General features: G+C 40.8%; 1 protein-coding gene and 1 long non-coding RNA gene across 45 annotated transcripts in view; one reads left to right on the top strand and one right to left on the bottom strand.

Annotated features, from left to right (window-relative positions):
* The window catches only part of KEL (Kell metallo-endopeptidase (Kell blood group)), a 311,760-nt gene that overhangs the window by 17,196 nt on the left and 272,550 nt on the right, over positions 1-22,014 (bottom strand). For 41 of the 44 annotated variants that reach the window (XR_007402597.1, XR_007402598.1, XM_049094736.1 and 38 more), the window contains 6 exons: positions 6,421-6,527; positions 5,317-5,354; positions 4,169-4,312; positions 1,750-1,862; positions 1,309-1,450; positions 849-1,025 (listed from right to left, as the gene is read on the bottom strand). Coding sequence is in view for 42 of the 44 variants with exons in the window: in XM_049094736.1 (XP_048950693.1) it covers positions 849-1,025; positions 1,309-1,450; positions 1,750-1,862; positions 4,169-4,202 (466 nt within the window). In the remaining 2 variants the exon portion in view is untranslated. Of the gene's footprint in view, positions 1-848; positions 1,026-1,308; positions 1,451-1,749; positions 3,655-4,168; positions 4,313-5,316; positions 5,355-6,420; positions 6,528-22,014 lie in introns of all 44 variants that reach the window. The other 3 variants (XM_049094771.1, XM_049094764.1, XM_049094770.1) reach the window with 3 other exon arrangements.
* Positions 1,992-5,225, top strand: LOC112650904 (uncharacterized). Its single transcript, XR_003130519.3, has 4 exons — positions 1,992-2,602; positions 2,689-2,773; positions 2,898-3,213; positions 4,478-5,225. It is a non-coding gene; the product is annotated as an uncharacterized LOC112650904 (long non-coding RNA).

Below are 22,014 nucleotides of genomic sequence, written 5' to 3'. Positions count from 1 at the left end.
TTCATAAAAAGGAGGACAGTGGGGGGGGGGGGGGCGGAGGTGTGTGGGGGAATACATTAATTTGTCCCAAATTCCAGTGGATAAGGCCATGCACTCCCTGGGTTCCCTTATGCTGGAAATACATGCCGGTAGTACCCCCGTCTCATTCCCCATCTTCACCACCATCCTCCAACTTCCTGGGACCCACTTCCAACCTCCCAGATGGTGGCAGCTCCTTCCTCAGATTTTTCCTCTCAGTTCTTTTGTCTTCTCCACACATAGCCACCCTGTACAGGCCTCTTCTGTACCCCAGGGCTTCAGGTGGGCCCTCTCCTCTTCCATCACACCCTCTGTGCCTGTCTGGATCTATTCCCTAGCACACAGCCAGATAACCCCTGTCTCCCCAACTTCTCACCCCACTGGCCACATCGCCCCAGCCAACCAGCCTGAAGTATCCCATTTCTTCCAGTGGAGCTTGCACACCAAGATCCAAGGTTTCCATGGAGAACAGAAGATAATGCTGTGAGTTGTGGAGAAGTGTCCAGAGGGAGACGGTGACACTGACAGGGGCTCTGGGAGACAAGCAGGGTGGGGGACTGGCGGCTGAGAGTAATGGACACATGAACTTACATGCAGCAGGTGTGAGGGGACACAGTGGGAGCGATAACAAAGAGGGAGAGCTTGAAGAGAACGCAGTAGTCATGGGTAAGTAGGCAAGGAGAGGTGATGAGAGGGACCAGAAGAGGGGAGGTACTGAGGTGCAAGCCATAGTGACGAGAGAAGCAAACCAGGGGTCTCACAACCACACAGGTTTGGGACAGCAAGACGGTTCTAGGCTCAGGGTCACCCACTTGCCCAGAATGCCTCACCCAGTATTTTCCGAAGTCGATCCGTGTTCTCCTTTGCAAGGGCCTGGAAAGAATAATCGGTCCCTTTGGCCTTTCCACAGGCAAAGCTGAAGAAATCGGTGCAGGGGGCCACACTGGTGTTCCCAGAGGCCAAGTAACGAGCCAGGAGGTCCCAACATGCTGGCGTCCTACAGGGGCCTGTGGGGAAAAGCTCAGAACTGGGAGAGGGAGAGAGGGAGAGAGAAAGGGACAGGGCTCCCCCAAGGGGCTCGGCAAAGGACTGCCTGGTGAGGAAAAGGCAGAGGGACCCTATGAGAAGGACAGGACTTAACACTGCCCGGGATCAGGATTGGAAGAAGTCCAGAGTGGGGAAGGAAAGAGAGGGTCAGACAGGACCAGGGGTGAGTACGTCAGGGAACATGAAGCCTCTGGCTGAGGAGGAAGGGCTGACTAGGTTGGAGGATTCCAGGATCTTGCTTACTAGGGCCACAGCTCCGGAAAACGTAGACCAAAAGCACAGAGAAGCCAAGGAGCACACTGAAAAGCAGGCCAGCGATCAGCACCCCCCTGACTGTGGACCACCGTCCGCCAGGTTCAGTGGGCAGCCTTCCTTCTGGGGATCTCTGTGCAGGGAACCAGGAAGTGAAACCACAAGAGGGAGGGGATTGGGACAGAGGGGTGAGGAAGAGAAAGGGAGAGGAGAGAGAAGGAAGAAGTTAGTGCCAGGGGCCCTTTGTAGAGAGAAAATTCCCCTTCTCCCTAAACCCAGCCCTATTCGGACCACCCGGAGGGATGTGCAAACAAAAAAGCCACCTGTTCTGGGTAAGGACCAAGCAGACTATGAGGGGTGAGAGTTTGTGGGATGCTAGGGCTGGAAGGGATGTCATACATCGGCCCCACAAGGGTCAAGGACGGCACTTACCTCCTGGTTCCAGGGAGGTCCCATTCCACTTGGCTGGCTCATTCCCCCAGCCTGGGTTCTTCCCCACTCTGGTCTCCACCCTCCTGAACTGAGGAGGAGGGAGGGGAGAGAAGCTGGTTCAGGAAGGGGGTGCATTAAAGAGAGTTATATCAGGTCGTTTTGACGCTTCCCGTCACACAGGCGCTATCATCCAGGGCAGTGTTCCCAGAAGGGCTTCAGAAGGGGCCCCTCCCCTGGATGCACCCCTACTTTCCTCCCTCTCCAGATACCTTCCTCTTCTCTCCCATTTCTTCTCTCCAACCCTCAGATTCCCTCCTCTCTAGTGGGGGGCAGGGCCCTTGCGCAAGGGACCATTCCTCCCCTCCCCCACCCTAGGCATCTGACCCCAGAAGGGAAGGGTTTTCTCCAGGGGACTTGCCAGGGGACTTGCCAGGGGACTTGCCGTCTCTCACTTCCCTCTGGCTCCCTGAAGCCTTGCTGATTCCACCCTAAGTGCTGAGTCTGGAAACAGGGGTTCAGGAAATGGCCTCCCTCCTACCCCCACCCCAGTTCATTTGTCCTGGAGAAGGGGCACTTCTGCCATTTGACCCTCCTGTCCCCATACCCATGCTATTGGCCTCTGGGTGGAGTCTGTTTATCAGTGCAGAGACACTCAGGCCTCTCCTCCTCCTTTATCTCAGCTTCTCAGGGGAGGCAAAGGGAGGGAGTCTTCACTCCCCAAGCCATCTTGCCCTTGGGTGGCTCCTCTTGTCCTGCTCTGTGCCCTTGCTCATGGAGTTTCTTTATTTCTGGAATATTCTTTCTTCACTCCTTTCTCCTATGATTGAAATCTCCCGGATCCTTCAATTTGCAGGTAAATGCCACCTTAGCCAAGAGCTCTCACAGCTCCTGGGAATGCTTGATGGCTCTCAGAGTATGTCATAACTTCACTGTCTGCAGGCAGAGGACTGCACAGCCAGGAGACCCTGATCTGCTAAATTATTAGTCCTGTGACAATAAACAAGCCACTTAAATTCTCAAGCAGGTAAGAAAGCTTTATCCTCTAGAAAATGAGTCTAATATTTGCCTTGCCCACTTCACGGGGTCTTGTACCTTCTACAAAAGAAGGAGGCATTACTGACTCTTTCATTCTGTGTTCTCTTCCACAGGTGGCTTGAGTCTTCATCTCCCTAGTGATTGCAAATCTTTAGTGGCAGGGATGGTGTCCCTTTTTCCTTCGTATCTTCCCACGATGCTTTATAAATATGTGTAGGAATGAACTGCATTCCAAGCCAGAAACTGTCTTTCCCACATCCTACTGAGATCTCACTGTGGTCACAGTGAGCATATTTCTGAGAGAAGGTATTTCACTTCTGTCCCTTGTTTTCCCATCCCAGGCAAAATAGGATAGTCCCTCTCATGGTACCTCAGCAGTATTTCCTGCCTACATCAGCACTGGGCGATGGTGTGTGTGTTGGGATGGAGGTAAGCACCCCCCACCCCCGGCCATGGTTAGTGAAGTGGAACACAGCTAACATGCCTATGGAGGCCATATTATGGAGTATCATGAAAGTCATGAAGAAAAGTCAGGACTTTGGGCATTACAAAAGGAGAGATTCAAGTCTTCTGAGGAAGAATTTAACATGATGAAAATTGCAGCTGTGGAAAGCTGGTATGGTACTGGGGATCTGGACTGATTAAGATGAGAGATGAGAGATACATTGGTATACTTGGGTGGTACAGGAATTAGGAAGTGACGGCTTGGCCCTGGGCGACCGTGCAGGGGATGTAAATACATGGACAGAAAAACTTTATGGGAGGAAATAAAGTCACAGAAGCTGATGGAGTTGGGGAGGAGGGAGCTAGTGTAACAGACACAGATGGCCATCATAGCTTGTTTCTGGATGACCAGGAGAATGGTGATGCCTGTGGTAGAAAGGGGGATCATGGTTAAGGGCTGCTATAGGAATCACCTTGAGACTGAAATGATGATTCGGGATTTTAGAAGTTTTCTGTCTGTTTGGATATAAATCAATTGTACCTTCTCTTTTATCTCCCCTTTCCCAGATGATCAACCTTGTACTTCTAGCTCCCTCGCACCTATTCCCCTCCATGTTTCTTTCCTCTGGGCTGATGCTTCTCTAGGAAAATGGTAGGAGGGATGATTCAGATTAGGTGAGAGCTGTTACATGAGCTCTGTGAACAGCCACTGTGGCCTGGGCTTCGTGTCTCTCTCTCTCTCCTAGAGAGGCTGAGCCAACCATGGAGATACAGCAACACGGTTGCCAGTCTGCCCCTCCCCACCCTGGTGCCTCCTGGAGGCAAAGTTGCTTCTGTTCTGGGACCTGTCTCGGGAATATAACCCCCTTATCTCCCACGTCCTACTGTGCAGTGAGTCATCACCAGCACCGCCACCACCAGGTCCCAGCACCCCACACACCTCCAGTAGAGCCGTCACAATTGGCTGTAGGCATCCAGAGAGACTGGCAAGCAACCACAGGAGCAGGCACGTCTTCATCTTGGCAGATACTGCTTCCTGGTTGCTTTTAGCGTTCTGTGCAGTCTATTTGAATTCCAGGATCTTCTGTTTGATACCATAATAATATCAAATAATAATAATTACAATAGTATTTACTTTTTGCTGAGCACTGCTTATATGACAGGGACTCCAATAAATGCTTTGCTCATGCATATATTTTCCATTCCGTCTTCTATGAGAGAGATGAGAGCTATTTTCCTCATTCTACAGATGAGAAGACTGAGATACATGGAAGTACAGTACACTTGCTCCAAGTTATAAAATCAACAATCATCAAAGCCTAGACTGAAGCAAACTCTGAACTATTGAGACCCTCAGTCATTAAGTTTCTATTTTTGGAAGGCTCTTCTTCATCAGAATCTTCTTCTGTCTAAACTCTTTCACCTATTCTTCATGGCTTGACCTTGTTATGACTGCCTTGGAGGCTATTATTCTCCAGACTCTCAAACATTCGTTTCACCTTTTGAAGATCATGTCTTTCAGGAAACAACAAATGTTGGGGAGGATGTGGAGAAAAGGGAACCCTCTTGCACACTTCATGGTAATGCAAGCTGATATAGACACTCTGGAAAACAGTATGGAGGTTCCTCAAGAAGTTAAAAATAGAGCTACTCTACAACCCTGCTAACTGCACCACTAGGTATTTACTCCAAAGATACAAATGTAGAGATCTGCAGGGGCAGCTGCACCCCAATGTTCATAACAGCAGTGTGCACAATAGCCAAACTGTAGAAAGAGTCAAGATGTCCATCAACAGATGAATGGATAAAGAAGATGCTGCGTGGGGAACCCTGGGTGACACAGCGGTTTAGCGCCTGCCTTTGGCCCAGGGCGCGATCCTGGAGACCCGGGATCGAGTCCCACATCGGGCTCCCGGTGCATGGAGCCTGCTTCTCCCTCTGCCTATGTCTCTGCCTCTCTCTCTCTGTGACTATCATAAGTAAATAAAAATTAAAAAAAAAAAAGAAGATGCTGTGTGTGTGTGTGTGTGTGTGTGTGTGTACACATAATGGAATACTACTCAGTCATCAGAAAGGATGAATACTTACCATTTGCATTGACTCAGATGGAACTGGAGGGCATTATGCTGAGTGAAATAAATCAATCAGAGAAAGACAATTATCATATGGTTTCATTCATATGTAAAATATAGGAAACACTGTAGAGGATCATAGGAGAAGGGAGGGAAAACTATTTGGGAAGTCATCAGAGAGGGAGACAAGCCATGAGAGACTCTTAACTCTAGGAAACAAACTGAAGGTTGATGGAGCAGGAGTGGGTGGAGGGATAGGGTAATTGGGGGATGGGCATTAAGGAGGGCACATGATATGATGAGCACTGGGTGTTATACGCAACTGATGAATTGTTGAACACTACATCTGAGATTAATGATATACTATATGTTGGCTAATTAGATTTACATATTTTTAAAAAAGGGAAAAAAAGATCATATCTTTATTGTTGACCATAACCAGCTCACAATGACAGGGCTAAAAGCATCATCAAAATTAAGGATGGAACATTTATCTAGATATTATAGCACTCTCAGGTATGTCTATCAGTGACAATTTACCTCTCAGATCACTTGATTTTAGTGATAACAATTAAGAAGCTTCCTCCTAAGGAGCAATAAATCCTGTCATGAGTGAACCCGAGTAAGCCTTGATGTCATAGGCAATACTGGGTAGGCTGACCAGAGGAGGAAGAAATAGATCACTGGGTCAAGGTTGGGGACATTCTAATTGCTTTTTCAAAGGGAGCCATATTGAGAGTTAGGGATCATCTCTGGGAAAGAAAAATGTATGATTTTTGAAACAATTTAGGGACAAGTCTACATGGACTGCTTTTAATATTTTAATTTCTATATATACTTTTTCTTTTATAGGTACAAGACTAGAATACATAAGCTTATTTAATTAAGTTAGCAAATTAATTAAAAAATATATTTGAAATATAATAATTGGGTTGGTATTAAACATGGCAAAAACTTGAAGGTAGTGTAATGCCCCAAAGACTGAAGTTTGAAATATGTACATGTCAATAATGTCTCAAAAGGAAGATCTTTGCCCTTTATTTTTTAGTATTTTTCCACGCCACCACTCACTTCTTTATATATGTGTAGCAAGTCATCACATTGTATACCTTAAACTCACCCAATGTTGTATGCCAATTGTATCTCAATGAAGCTTGTGGGGGAGGTGGGAAGGTGAGGAGGTCACCCTTACCACGGTGAGTGGACATCTTCCAATCTGCCACATGCCTGAATAGAACAAAAAGAGGAAGGACAAATTTGCTGCCTCTGCTTGAGCTGAGATATCCATCTTCTCCTACCCTTGGACATTGGTGCTCCTGGTTCTCAGGCCTTTGGACCAAAAGCACAATCATTAGAAGGAAGAGTTAACAAATTGGACTTCATCAAAATTAAAATTTTTTACTGTGCACCAAACCATGTCAAGGGGATAAAAATACAGATTATAGACTGAGGAAAAAAAAAATAGTTGCAAGCTACATATCCAACAAAGGACTAGTATCTAAGACATACATTTTTAAAAACCTCTCAAAACTCCACAACAAAAAGACAAAGAATCCAATTAGAATATGGGCAGTAGACATTAAGAGGCATTTCTCCAAAATGGATGTAAAGGTGGCAAATAAGCACATTGAAAAATGTTCAATATCATTAGCCATTAGAGAAATGCAAATTAAAACTTTAATGAAATATCACTACCATGTATCAGAATGTGTAAAATAAATATTGGCAACCAAGTGCTAGGGAGGATGCAGAGAAACTGGATTACTCATATATTGGTTGTGGGAATGTAAAATGGTACAACCATTCTGGAAAACAATTTGACAGTTTCTTAAAAACTAAGTGAGGTACTACTATATTATTGGCCAACTATACTCCTGAGCAAGTATCCCAAAGAAATAAAGAGTTATGTTCACCTAAAAGCTGTACACAAATATCTGTAGCAGCCTTATTTGTAATGAACAAACTGGAAACAACTCAGATGCCCTTTAGTGGGTGGATAGTTAAACCATGGTAACCCATACCATGGAATATTACTCAGCAATAAAAAGGAACAAAGTAACAATACATGGGACAACTTGGATGAATCATATGCTGCGTGGTTACCCTAAAGATTACATACTTAATGATTCCATTTATATAACAAAGTTTACATGCCAAAATTATGGATATGGACAGCAAATTAGTGTTTGCCAGGGGATAAGGAGGGGTAGAGATAGGATGGAAGTAGGTATGGCTATAAAAGGGGATCATGAAGGATTCTTGTGGTGGCAATGTTCTGGATGTTAACCGTATCAATGTCAATATCCTGGTTGTGGGGCACCTGCCTGGCTCAGTTGGAAGAGCGTGTGACTCTTGATCTTGGGGTTATGAGTTCAAGCCCTATGTTGAGTATAGAGATCACTTAAATAAATAAATATTACAAAAAACATCCTGGTTGTGAAATTGTACTACAGTTCTGCATTATGTTAACATTGGAGGAAACGGAGTAAAGGGTACACAGGGTCTCTCCTATTAAGTTGCAAAACAGATTCTATAATTGTCTCATAGAATGATCTGGATAATTACCTGATAAGTCTAATTCTTTATTGCAAGCAACAGAACTTATTCTGGATAATTTCCTCAGTAAGGGAATCTGTTCAATGATATTTGGAATTTCACAAATTCCAATGGGATGGGCAGAGAGACAGAATCAAAGGCTATGCAGCAAAAAACCCAGAAACACACCCTGTTCTGGCCAACATACCTCTCCTGCAGCCACTGCTGCCCAGATCCTGTGGCTCCCATTAGTGATGCTGGGGAACAGACAACAGAAGCTCTGGCACTACATTTGCCCCAGGATTGTCCACACTATTTCTCCGATTTTTTACTTTGCAACTGATGTCTGGTGCAGGTATCTCTGATTGGTAAAACCTGTGGTATTATTATTATTACCTGATTGGTAATAGCCTGTGCCTAATTACAGGAGAGTCTGGGAGAGCACTGCCTGACTTCTGGTCCTGGAGAAGTAGGATTTATAAAATGGGAAATTCCCCAATTCTAGAAAGGTGTTCAAAGATATTTGTTATCCACAAACATGATGAATATCCACCATAAGTATAATGGCATGTTTTGCAAACAAGAGACCATTTACTTTTTGAAAATTTAAAGAAATATTTCTTTCTTTTTTTCGAGGGGGGTGGAGAAGCAGAGGGAGAGCGAGAATCCCACACAGGCTAGGCTCATGATGAATATGGAGCCCAGACAGTACTCAGTCTCATGAACCTGAGACCATGACCTGAGACAAAATCAAGAGTTGGATGCCTAATGGACTGAGCCACCCAGGTGCCTGAAGTTCATAGTTAAGCTTCTGACTCTTGGTTTCCATTGGGGTCATGATCTCAAGGTCATGAGATCAAGCCCTACACAGGTTCCACGCTCATCACAAGCCTGCTTGGGATTATATCTCTCCCTAAACCCCTACCCTCACTCCACTTGCACGCACACACACACACTCTCTCTCTCTCTAAAATAAATAGATAAAATCTTTATTAAAAAAACACTTCAAAAAATATGCAAAAAAAAAAAACACTTCAAATTCTGATGAATAGGGCAGGTAGAGAAAGGAAGCATGCCTCTTTGATAACTTACCCATTTTCCCCCTCCGTTCTTATAATTTTCTATTTCTTGATCCAATGTTGATATATTGTATTTTTATTAAAAATTCATAAAGTTATCTTTTTATTGTATTAACTGTGCCTAACATTTTTAAAATAGCTTTAACATTTTCCCTACTGTATATTCTTTAGTTTCTAATTTTATTTTATTTTGCATTCTATTTTCTTTTTTATTACAAAAAAAATATTCCTTATAGTAAATTTGAAAATCAAAACAAGAAACAAACAAAAATGCAAAAAAGTGTCTCCTCAATAAATGGTGCTGAGAAAATTGGACAGCCATGTGCAGAAGAATGAAGCTAGACCATTCACATACAGCATACACAAAGATAAACTCAAAATAGATCTAAATGTGAGACAAGAGTCCATCAAAATCCTAGAGGGTAACACAGGCAACACCCTTTTTGAACTTGGCCACAGCAACTTCTTGCAAGATACATCCATGAAGGCAAGAGAAACAAAGGCAAAAATGAATTATTGGGACTTCATCAAGATAAAAAGCTTCTGCACAGCAAAAGCAACAGTCAACAAAGCTAAAAGACAACCTACAGAATGGGAGAAGATATTTGCAAATGACCTATCAGATAAAGGACTAGTATCCAAGATCTATAAAGAACTTATTAATCTCAACAGCAAAGAAACAAACAATCCAATCATGAAATGGGCAAAAGACATGAACAGAAATTTCACCAAAGACGACACAGGCATGGCCACCAAGCACATAAGAAAATGCTCCACATCACTTGCCATCAGGAAAATAAAAATCAACACCACAATGAGATACCACCTCACACCAGTGAGAATGGGGAAAATTAACAAGGCAGGAAACCACAAATGTTGGAGAGGATGTGGAGAAAGGGGAACCCTCCTGCACTGTTGGTGGGAATGTGACCTGGTGCAGCCACTCTGGAAAACTGTGTGGAGGTTCCTCAAAGAGTTAAAATAGACCTGCCCTATGACCCAGCAATTGCACTGCTGGGGATTTACCCCAAAGATACAGATGCAATGAAACGCCGGGACACCTGCACCCCGATGTTTATAGCAGCAATGTCCACAGCAGCCAAACTCTGGAAGGGGCCTCGGTGTCCATCGAAAGATGAATGGATAAAGAAGATGTGGTTTATGTGTACAATGGAATATTCCTCAGCCATTAGAAACGACAAATACCCACAATTTGCTTCGACGTGGATGGACCTGGAGGGTATTATGCTGAGTGAAAGAAGTCAGTCGGAGAAGGACAAACATTATATGGTCTCATTCATTTGAGGAATATAAAAAATAGTGAAAGGTAATAAATGAGAAGGGAGAGAAAATGAGTGGGAAATATCAGTGAGGGTGACAGAACATAAGAGACTCCTAACTCTGGGAAACAAACAAGTGGTAGTGGAAGGAGAGATGGGCAGGGGTTTGGGGTGACTGGGTGATGGGCACTGAGGGGGACACTTGACGGATGAGCACTGGGTGTTATGCTCTATGTTGGCAAATCGAACTCCAATAAAAAATATACAAAAAAATGCAAAAAAGAAAACAAAAATCATTTGAAATCCAGGACTTAGTAATAACTCCAATAAACTCTCTGACAGCCATTTCCACTCATATCCCATTGGAAATGCAATTTAGGTGGATTGATTCCACCACCATACTTGGGGCAGGTCCCATTTGACCTAAGCCAATCAGAGTTCTTTCACACACACACACACACACACACACACACACGCGCGCGCGCGCGCACACACACACTGCCTCACCAATGCAATTACCTCCGTTATAATCAATCAGTGCCTGGTATCCTCCTGGCCACAGTGATTGATTCAAGAGTGGTCACGTGCCCTACATCGGTCTGGGTTAAAATAGGTCCAAGATTCCCGTCTGTTAGGAGAAGCTCCCAAGCCCACCCTAATCCAGGTTTGACAAGTGTAAAGGAGAAAGATTCATCCCCACAGCTGCTAGAAGCCTGTGTAAAAGTAGAGCCTATATTCAGGAGATGGAACTAACAATGGAGAAAGAGAAATTGTGTCCTATCCCATCATTTGGTTCCTAAAATCAGATACTCCCATGTCTAGTCACCAGGTGTTATCTCTTCTTAATTGAAGAAGATGAAATTTCTAGATTTAAGAAAATGTATATTTTCTCTCTATCCCTGCTCTAGATCTACTTGTGTGGCTGTCTTGATAAGGGGTCTCCAGGACAATTCTCTTTTGGAGCCTGGGGTTTCCCAAGAAAATCCTATATTGAAATGAAATTTTTTTAACTGTGCTTTCCAGATTGTCTTGTACATTTTCTTTTCTTTTTTTTCTTGTACATTTTCTAAAGCCTGGTACATAAATATAGAACTGGCGAATGCCACTTGATTTTAGTACAGCAGTTTGAGTTTGGGTGCCAATGCTATGTTTGAAATGTAAGGATGTTATTAGATTTGTACTATCTATGTTTAAAAGACTGGTAGATTAACTGAGGCTGCAATGCCTAAGCAATCCTGGGAAGGGTCAGAATCACACTTTGTGGTTCTCTAAAAGAGATGATCCAGGGGCTGTCTGACTGTGAATGTCTGTAACTACACGACATGAACCCCTGTCCAGGCTGTTCCTCCCGAGCTTACTGAAATTCACTTAAAGTGCTGTTCCTCCCCCAACTAAACCTGGGGGCAGCCAATTTCCTGGAAGGCTTGTAGGCTGTCAAGAGATCCCCCAACTTCTCTTGCAGCACTTCCATGCTCACAGTACCTGGGGTAGTGAGAAGCCATAAGATAATTCTTTAATTCTTTCTTTGTTTTAAGATTCTCCCCTGAGAGGTGGATGAAAGCCAGCATGCTTTGTTTATATATTGAGACTCACCTGAAAAATAAAGAATTCATTCTGGCACCACCCTGGAATTAGAAAGATAGTCTGGGTGAAGCACACTTCAACTCTCATTCTCCTATTTATAGTTGGCAGTTAGTACTTCCAGGGCTTGTCTGTATTTCTAGCAGGCATTTATCAGTATAGCTGTTCTCTACTGAGGTCATAGCATCTTCATTTTGTGTGAAAGCTCTAATTCCTAGCATGTATTCAAACTACTGTGTTCACTGTACCTGCCTCTGATCATGCATGATACAGAGGACCTTCCGCAGCCTCAGAGAATGCACCACCTTCTCCAGATTTCCATCCACTTCACCTTCTTGTGTAGATACTCTTTTTTTTAAAGATTTTATTTATTTATTCATGAGAGAGAGAGAGAGAGAGAGAGGGAGGGAGAGAGAGAAGCAGAGACACAGGCAGAGGGAGAAGCAGGCTTCATTCAGGGAGCCTGACGTGGGACTTGATCCCGGGCCTCCAGAATCAGACCCTGGGCTGTAGGCGGTGCTAAACCGCTGAGGCACCCGGGCTGCCCTTGTGTAGATATACTTGCTGTTTCTGAGTAAATTTTTTTAAAAAGTAATAAAGGTGGGGACAGGACAAAGGTATATGAATTGATCTGGTATCCAGAAGGAGACATAGACAGACAAACACATATACAAAAGAATACTGCAATTTTAGGTGCTGAGAAAAAATAAAGCAGAAACGGAGGTGGACAGAAGTGGAGGGTACTGGTAATGTAGCATCATTTTTGATAATGTGATCTGACATTTGTGCCAAAGGAGTGAAGGAGTCAACCAAGAGATGGGAGGCGAGACTTTGAACTTTCCTTTATGTCTGATGGGAAGTCACTGGACATATTTTTAAAGTATAAGCCAGTCCCCTGGGGAGGTGGTGTTGAAAAGCAGAAAGGCTGGTTAGGAGCCTATTGGAATTACTGCAAAATCCAGGCAAGAGATGATCATATGAATTAAAGCAATTGCAATAGAGGTGGTAAAAAAAAAAAAAGCAACTGAATTCTAGGTATATTCAAAAATAGTAACAATAGAATTACTCGATGGATTCCATGTGAGATGAGATGAGAAGAGAGATATAGCAAGCATAATGCCTAGATTTGATACCTGAGGAGCTCTTGAATTCTGGTGCCATTTCCTAAGGGAAAGAAAATTGAGAGTAGGTGCATGTAGAGAGTTATGCTTTAAGTGTTTAAATTGAAGGATGCTTTTAAAACACTGAATTAGAGGTATTGAGTAAGAAATTAAATATAAACATCTAGAGATCATCAGAAAGATCAAAGGTAGACATAGCAAATTGGACATTTGAATTTAAGTAGATTATCTTTAAAGCCAAAGGACCAGAGGAGATCATGTAGGGATGAATCTAAGAGATCAGAACATAGGCCTTTCCAACATTTGATAACCAGAAAGAGAAGAATCCAGTAAAAAGATTAATTTGGGGAATGTTAGGATTTTGTGCATGTGTGTGTACTTTAATGTTTTTTTCATTGATAAATGCTGCAGATATCCAAGAGATATATGGAAGATGTATGAGTATCCATCCATTCAGATCTCCTTATGCACTAGAATTATTCTACAGTTATTAAACTATATTTATCAGATTTATCAATTTTCTTCTCTTCAAATAACCAGCTCTTAATTTTATGTATGATTTATACCAGTTATTTTCCATGTTATTAATTCATGCTTTTATATTATATTCCTATTTTGCTTTGGATTAGTACTTTGTTCTATTCTGGAATTTTACACTATATTAGTTTTTTTCATTAATATCTCTTTCTTATTTCTTCTTATGAAAGACCTTTAAATGAGTCCATTTTCTTCTAAACACTGTTTTGGTCACATCTCAACACATTATGCTGTGCAGACTTGTGATTATTATTATTTTAAAATAGATTTTTATTGTATTCTAAATTTTTTAAGCTAATTTTTACTTTAAAAAGTATTTTTTTTAAATTGTATTTATTTATTTATTTGAGAGTGAGAGACAGAGCAAGCACGAGTTGGGGGAAGGGGCAGAGGGTGGAGCAAACCCCACAGAGCAGGGAGCCTGACACAAGGCTTGATCCCAGGACCCCAGGATTATGAACTGAGCTGAAGGCAAATATTTAACCAACTGAGTCGCCCAAGCACCCTTAAATAAGTGTTTTGATATCCCAAGAAATTAAGCAATTTATTAATATTTTCATCATTTACTTCTTCTTTAAATGTGTTATGATTAGAGAATGTGTTGAGCAGAATTCTTTCTATTATGTTATGGTTGGTACTTTAAAAATGTCTTTATGGCCTGTTTATGATTTTTTTTTTTTTTTTTTTTGGTGACAGATATACACAGGTATGTTTTTTATCTTTTTCATTAAATTTCCCAACAATCTATTAAAATTGCCTGAATAAAGCTCAAGGTAGGCCCAGACTGACCAACTAACACCATAAGGACCAACAGTGGCAAAGAAAGCCACTGCAGATGACTGAACTGAATTAAAAAGTGGCTCAGCACATGTCAACACCTGGAGACACCTCTGAAGCATAAGGTTCCAGGGAACAGAAGACATCACACTGCCAGGAACTACACGATCTCTTCTACATAAGGCCACTACATTCAAGAGCAGGAGTTGCAACTGCTTTTCCTAACAAAGAGGAACAGACACCGAGAGTTAGAAAAAATGAGGAGACAGAAGAATATGTCTGAGATGAAAGAACAGGACGAAATCACAGCAAGAGATGGAAGTGAAATGGAGATAAGTAATATGCCTGAATTTAAAGTAATGATTAGAAAGATATTCACTGGACTTGAGAAAAAAGTGTAGAACATCAGTGAGACTCTCAACAAAGAGGAAAAAAATCAGAGATGAAGAATATAATAAGTGAAATTAAGTATACTCTAAATGGAATAAAGAGTAGATTAGAGGAAGCAGAAGAACAGGGACAGGGTAATGTAACCTGGAGGACAGGGTAATGGAAAGTAATGAAGCTGAGGAGGTGAAAGAAAAAAATTGTGCAAAATGAGAAGAGACAGGGAACTCGGCAACAACATCTAGCACAATAACCTTCACACTATAGGGATCTCAGAAAGAGAAGAAAGAGAACGGGGGTCAGAAAATTCATTTGAAGAGGTAATAGCTGAAAATTTCCCTAATGTGGGAAGGGGAATAGAAATTCAGCTCCAGGAGGCATAGAAAGTCCCCAACAAAATCAACCTAAGGAGGTCCACACCAGACACACAGTAATAAATATGGTAAAAAGTAGTGAAGAAAGAGGATTTTAAAGAAGCAAAAGAAAAGAAAACAGTCACATACAATGGAAACCTCATGAGTCTATCTACTGATTTCTCAGCAGAAGCTTTGCAGGCCCGAAGCAAGTGGCATGTATTCTCAAAATACTAAAACGAAAAAGAATCTACAGGCAAGAATAGTCTATCCAGCAAGACTATAATTCATAACAGAAGCAGAGATAAAAGAGTTTCCCAGACAAACAAAAGTTAAAAGAATTCATGACCACTAAACCAGCCCCACAGAAATGTTAAGAGGACTCTTTGAGTGGAAAGAAAGACCAAAAGTAAAAGTAAGAAAAGTAGGAAACATACACACGCAAAAAATTATATCTGTAAAAATCAGTCAAGAGACTCACAAAATAAAAGGATGAAAATATGACATCATATACCTAAAATATTGGAGGAGAGGAGTAGAATGGGTTCAAACTTAAATGACCACCAAATTAATATAGACTCTTATATGAAGAAGGTGTTATATACAAACCTAATGGTAACCACAAATCAAAAACCAGTAAATGCAAAAAATAAAGAGAAAGCAATCCAAGTATACCATGAAAGAAAGTCAACTAATCTTGAGAGAATAAAAACAAGGGAAGAAAGGAACAGAGATGAACTACAAAAACAACCAAAAACAAGCAACAAAATGACAATAAGTACATACTCATCAGTAATTACTTTGAACAGAAATGTACTATATGCTCCAATCAAAAGATATATGGCTATATAAAAGACTCACTTCAGACCTAAAGACACAAGCACATTGAAAGTAAAGGAATGGAGAATAATTTAGCCAGCAAATGGAAGTGAAAAGAAAGCTGGCAGCAATACTTACATCAGACAAAACAGACTTTGAAATAAAGACTGTAAAGAGAGATAAAGAAGGACACTATATAATCATAAACAGAACAAACAAGAAGATATAACAATTGTAAATTGGAGACGAATGAAAATAAAAGCACAACAGTCCAAAATCTTTGGGATGCAGCAAAGCTGTCCTAAGAGGAAAGATTTTTAACAATACAGGCCTACCTCGAGAAACAAGAAAAATCTCAAATAAGCAACTTAACCTTACACCTAAAGGAGGCAGGAAAAGAACAACCACAAAAAAAAAAAAAAAAAAAAAAAAACAATAGAAGGAAGGAAATAATAAAGATTAGAGCAGAAATAAATGAAACAGAAACTAAAGACAACCAAAACCAAAACAACAGCAACAGAACATATCAATGAAATCAGGAGCTGGGATCCATGGGTGGCGCAGTGGTTTGGCGCCTGCCTTTGGCCCAGGACGGGATCCTGGAGACCCGGAATCGAGTCCCACGTCGGACTCCCCGTGCATGGAGCCTGCTTTTCCCTCTGCCTATGTCTCTGCCTGTCTCTGTCTCTCTGTGTGACTATCATAAATAGATTTAAAAAATGAAATCAGGAGCTGATTTTTTAAAAAGATCAATAAAATGACAAATTTTTAGCCAAACTCATCAAAATGGAAAGAGAGAGAGAATAAACAAAATCAGAAATGAAAGAGAAGAAATGACAACCAACACCACAGAAATACAAAGGATTATAAGAGAATATTATGAAAAATTATATGCCAACAAACTCGAAGAAATGAATGAATTCCTAGAAGCACATAATTTCCCAAAACTGAATCAGGAGGAAATAGATAATTTGAACAGACCAACCACCAGCAATGAAATTGAATAAGTAATCAAAAAAAACTCCCTTCAAACCAAAGTCCAGAACCAGAAGGCTTCACAGCGGAATTCTACCAAACATTTAAAGAATTGTTAATACCTATTCCTCTGAAACTATTCCAAAAAGAAGAAGGAAAACTTCCAAATTCATTCTATGAGGCCAGCTTTACCCTGATACCAAAATCAAATAAAGACATTACCCAAACCAGAGAACTACAGGCCAATATCTCTGTTGCAAAAGCCTCAAAAAATATTAGCAAACTGAATCCAACAATACAGTAAAAAAACTATTCACTGGGGATACCCTGGGTGGCTCAGCGGTTTTGCGCCTGCCTTTGGCCCAGGGCGTGATCCTGGAGACCCGGGATCGAGTCCCGTGTCGGGCTCCCAGCAAGGAGCCTGCTTCTCCCTCTGCCTGTGTCTCTGCCTCTCTCTCTCTCTGTGTCTATCATAAAAAAATAAAAATAAATCTTAAAAAAAAACTACTCACTACAATGAAGTAAGATTTATTCCCAGGATGCAAGATGATTGTTAATATTTGCAAATCAATCAATGTCATACATCAATAAGAGAAAGGATAAAAACCATCCATATGATCATTTCAATAGATGCAGAAAAAGTGTTGGACAAAGTGCAACATCCATTCATGACAAAAACCCTCAACAAAGTAGGTTTAGAGGGAACATACCTCAATATAATAATGGACATATATGAAAAACCAAAGCTAATATCATACTCAGTGGTAAAAAAACAAAAAACAAACAACAACAACAACAACAACAACAAAAACTAAGAGCTTTTCCCCTGTTATAAGGAACAAGACAGGGATGTCCACTCTCAACACTTTTATTCAACTTGCATTTACTGCAAGTTCTAGCTACAGCAATGAAAGAAGAAAAAGGATTAAAAGGCATTCAGATTGGTAAAGATGATGTAAAAACTTCACTATTTGCAGATAATATGATACTATATATAGAAAGCCATAAAGACTCCACCAAAAAACTACTAGAACCAATAAGTGAATTCAGTAAGGTTGCAGGATACAAAATCAATGTACAATGTACAGAAAATCATTGCATTTCCATACACTAATAATGAAACAGTAGAAAGAGAAATTAAGAAAACAATCTCATTTTCAATTGCAGAAGAATAAAATATGTGGGAATAAACTTAATCAAGGAGGTGAAAGACCTATACTCTCAAAGCTATACAGCACTGATGAAAGAAATTCAAGACAACACAAATAAATGGAAGGATATTCCATGCTCATGAATTGGGAGGAAAAATATTGTTAAAATATCCATTCTACCCAAAGCAATCTACAGATTTAATGCGATCCCTATGGAAATATAAACAGCATTTTTCTCAGAACTAGAACAAACAATTCTAAAATTTGTATGGAACCACAAAAAACTCCTAATAGCCAAAGGAATCTTGAAAAAGAAAAAACAAAGCTACAGGTATCACAATTCCAGATTTCAAATTATACTACAAAGCTGTAGTAATCAAAATGGTAATCACAAATAGACACATAGATCAATAGAATAGAACAGAAAGCCCAGAAATAAACCCATGATTATATGGTCAATTAATCTTCAACAAAGGAAGCAAGAATATGCAATAAGGAAAAGACAGTCTCTTCAACAAATGGTGTTGGGAACACTAGACAACTACACGCAAAAGAGTGACATTGAACCATTTTCTTGGACCGTAAGCTAAAATAAGCTCAAAATGGAGTAAGATCTAAATGTGAGACCTGAAACCATAATAATCCTAGAAGAGAAGACAGGCAGTAATTTCTCTGACAAGGACCATACCATATTTTTCTAGATGAGTCTCTTGAGGCAAGGGAAACAAAAGCAAAAATAAACTATTTGGGCTACCTCGAAATAAAGGAAAAGAAACAAACTACAAAACAAAAAGACAACCTACTGAATGGGAGAAAATATCTGCAAATAACATGTTTGGTAAGGGGTTAGTATTTAAAATATTTAAAGAACTTCTACAACTCCACACCAAAAAACCCCCAAGTAATCTAATTAAAATTGACAGAAGATATGAAGAGATATTTCTCCAAAGAAGACATACAGATGGCCAAGGGATACATGAATATCAGTATCACTCATTATCAGGGAAATGTAAATCAAAACCATAATGTGATATAATCTTACACCTGTCAGAATGACTATAATAAAAAACACTAATTCAAAAGGATGTATGCATCCCTATGTTAATTGAAGCATTATCGACAGTAGCCAAATTATGGAAGCAGCTCAGGTGTCCATCAATAGATGACTGGATAAAAAAAAGATGTGGTATATACACATGCAATATTATTGAGCATAAAAAATGAAATCTTGCCTATTGCAACAACATGGGTAGATCTAGAGAGTATAATGCTAAGCAGAATAAGCCAGGCAGAGAATGATGGATACCATATGATTTCACTCAATATGGTAAAAGAGACAAACCAAAAAAAAGGGAGATCAACAAAAAGACTCCTGAGAACAAACTGGTGGTTATCACAAGGGATGGGAGAAAAATGTCTCCCAACGTTGAAATACTATAGTGTATACGTGAAACTAATTTAACACTGTATTTTAAATATACTGGAATTAAAATTTTTAATGGCCTGAATAATTGGATAATTCTTATTAATTCATTTTATCCTTTCCCACCCTAAGAATCACTACTCTGTTGGAGGAAATCCAGACCAAGCAGAATTACATTGAGGGTCTTGGTGCTACAAGTATGAGGAGTTTGTTTCCCACACAGTATGAGGTGCTATTGCCCCTAACATTACTTGCGGTGGCTGGAAGGCGGGGGCACTCTTAGGTCCTGAGGGGGAAATACATCGCAATACAAGCATCCATCCAGAAACTGGAAAGAACTCAAATACAAAAGCCAAACTTGCACCTAAAGGAGCTGGAGAAAAAACAGAAAATAGATCCTACACCCAGCAGGAGAAGAAAGTTAATAATGATGCGAGCAGAACTCAATGAAATAGAGACCAGAGGAACTCTGGAACAGATTAACAAAACCAGGAGTTGGTTCTTTGAAAGAATTAATAAGATAGATAAACCATGAGCCAGCCTTATTAAAAACAAAAGAGAAAAGACTCAAATTAATAAAATCATGAATGAGAAAGGAGACATCACCATCAATACCAAGGAAATACAAATGATCTTAAAAACTTATTATGAGCAGCTATATGCCAATAAATTAGGCAATGTAGAAGAAATGGACGCATCTCTGGAAAACCACAAACTACCAAAACTGGACCAGGAAGAAATAGAAAACCTGAACAGGCCGATAACCAGGGAGGAAATTGAAGCAGTCATCAAAAACCTCCCAAGACACAAAGTCCAGGGCCAGAGGGCTTCCCAGGGGAATTCCATCAAACGTTTAAAGAAGAAACTGTACCTCTTCTACTAAAGCTGTTCGGAAAGATAGAAAGAGATGGAGTACTTCCAAACTTGTTCTGAGGCCAGCATCACCTTAATTCCAAAACCAGACAAAGACCCCGCCAAAAAGGAGAATTATAGACCTCTATCCCTGATGAACATGGATGCAAAAATTCTCAACAAGATAATAGCCAATAGGATCCAACAGTACATTAAGAAAATTATTCACTGTGACCAAATAGGATTTATCCCCGGGATAAACGGCTGGTTCAACACTCGTAAAGCAAGTCCAGCCTGGAGTTGGAAGAGCAAGGGAGAGAACATGGGTGGAAGCATTTTAGACTGTCATGTAGTCTAAGGATGCTTGGAAAATCATTGAGGAGTCTCCAAGCTGGTGTTTCAATCAGAGGAATCCCTTGTCTTCAAGAATGGGTGTGCCTACGGGAGCAGCCCGTGGGTGCCAGAGCCTCCCACGGTGATGGATTCCACAGCCCAGCAGCTGGAGCTCTCCTCACTGTACTGGGAGGCCTGCAAGGAGAGTTCTGATGACTGCCACACTCTCCTTCATTACAAAGTTTTCATTAAAATGTTTTAGTGCTACATTGTTTGATTGAATGTAAAATTGTTAAAGTGTTCTTTTCAATTGTACCTTCTCATTATCTTATCTAGTGACTATTATGATTAATAACTTATGAATTGTCTTCTATTATGTTGAATATCATTTATACTTCCCCATAATTTAGTAGTGTCTTAGCTCTTCTATTTTTAAACTATAAGTTGGTTTTGCTTTTAAACATAGAATGAGGGATGCCTGGGTGGCTCAGTGGTTGAGCATCTGCCTTTGGTTCAGGGCATGATCCCAGAGTCCCAAGATCTAGTCCCATATCAGGCTCCTTGCATTGAGCCTGCTTCTCCTCCCTCTGCCTGTGTCTCTGCCTCTCTCACTCTCTCTCAATCTCTCTCTCTGTCTCTCATGAATAAATAAATAAAATCTTTAAAAAAAATAAACATAGAATGAGACCTTTTCTTTGAGAGGTGAATTTTATCTTTTTAAGAATGTCTGAAATCGGGATCCCTGGGTGGCCCAGCGGTTTAGCGCCTGCCTTTGGCCCAGGGCGCAATCCTGGAGACCCGGGATCGAATCCCACGTGGGGCTCCCGGTGCATGGAGCCTGCTTCTCCCTCTGCCTGTGTCTCTGCCTCTCTCTCTCTTTCTCTCTCTGTGACTATCATAAATAAATAAAAATTTTAAAAAATTACAAAAAAATGAATGTCTGAAATCCACTCTACTGAATTTTCTCCCTCCTATACTTGTTATTCTATTTTGCTTTAACAATTATGCCTTTTTATATGTAGACTATATTTACATATACTATTTTTCTAAAATGGGTTAGATATCTTTATTTAACTCCATTCTACAAGGTTAACTAATATTTTTTTAAATTTTTATTTATTATTTATGATAGTCACAGAGAGAGAGAGAGAGAGAGAGAGAGAGAGATTGGCAGAGACACAGGCAGAGGGAGAAGCAGGCTCCATGCACCGGGAGCCCGACGTGGGATTCGATCCCGGGTCTCCAGGATCGCGCCCTGGGCCAAAGGCAGGCGCTAAACCACTGCGCCACCCCAGGGATCCCATTTTCATCTTTATTTATATTAAACATCCAAAATAGAAACTTTGGACTTCTTGCTCCTACACAAAGTTTCGCACTAATTGTTCATGTCTGAATGTATATTTTATTCATTCTGTTTCTTGACTTCACATATGGTTTTGAGTCCAGCATTATATTGACCATGACATCCACCCTAGAGTAGCTGTCAGAGTTTTAAATTAAATCTTTTCTTT

This window comes from Canis lupus, chromosome 16 (genome assembly GCF_003254725.2).
Source record: "Canis lupus dingo isolate Sandy chromosome 16, ASM325472v2, whole genome shotgun sequence".
Classification (NCBI taxonomy): Eukaryota; Metazoa; Chordata; class Mammalia; order Carnivora; family Canidae; genus Canis; species Canis lupus.
Note: the sequence above shows the minus strand (reverse complement) of the source record. Positions and strands in the feature narration are given on the sequence as shown.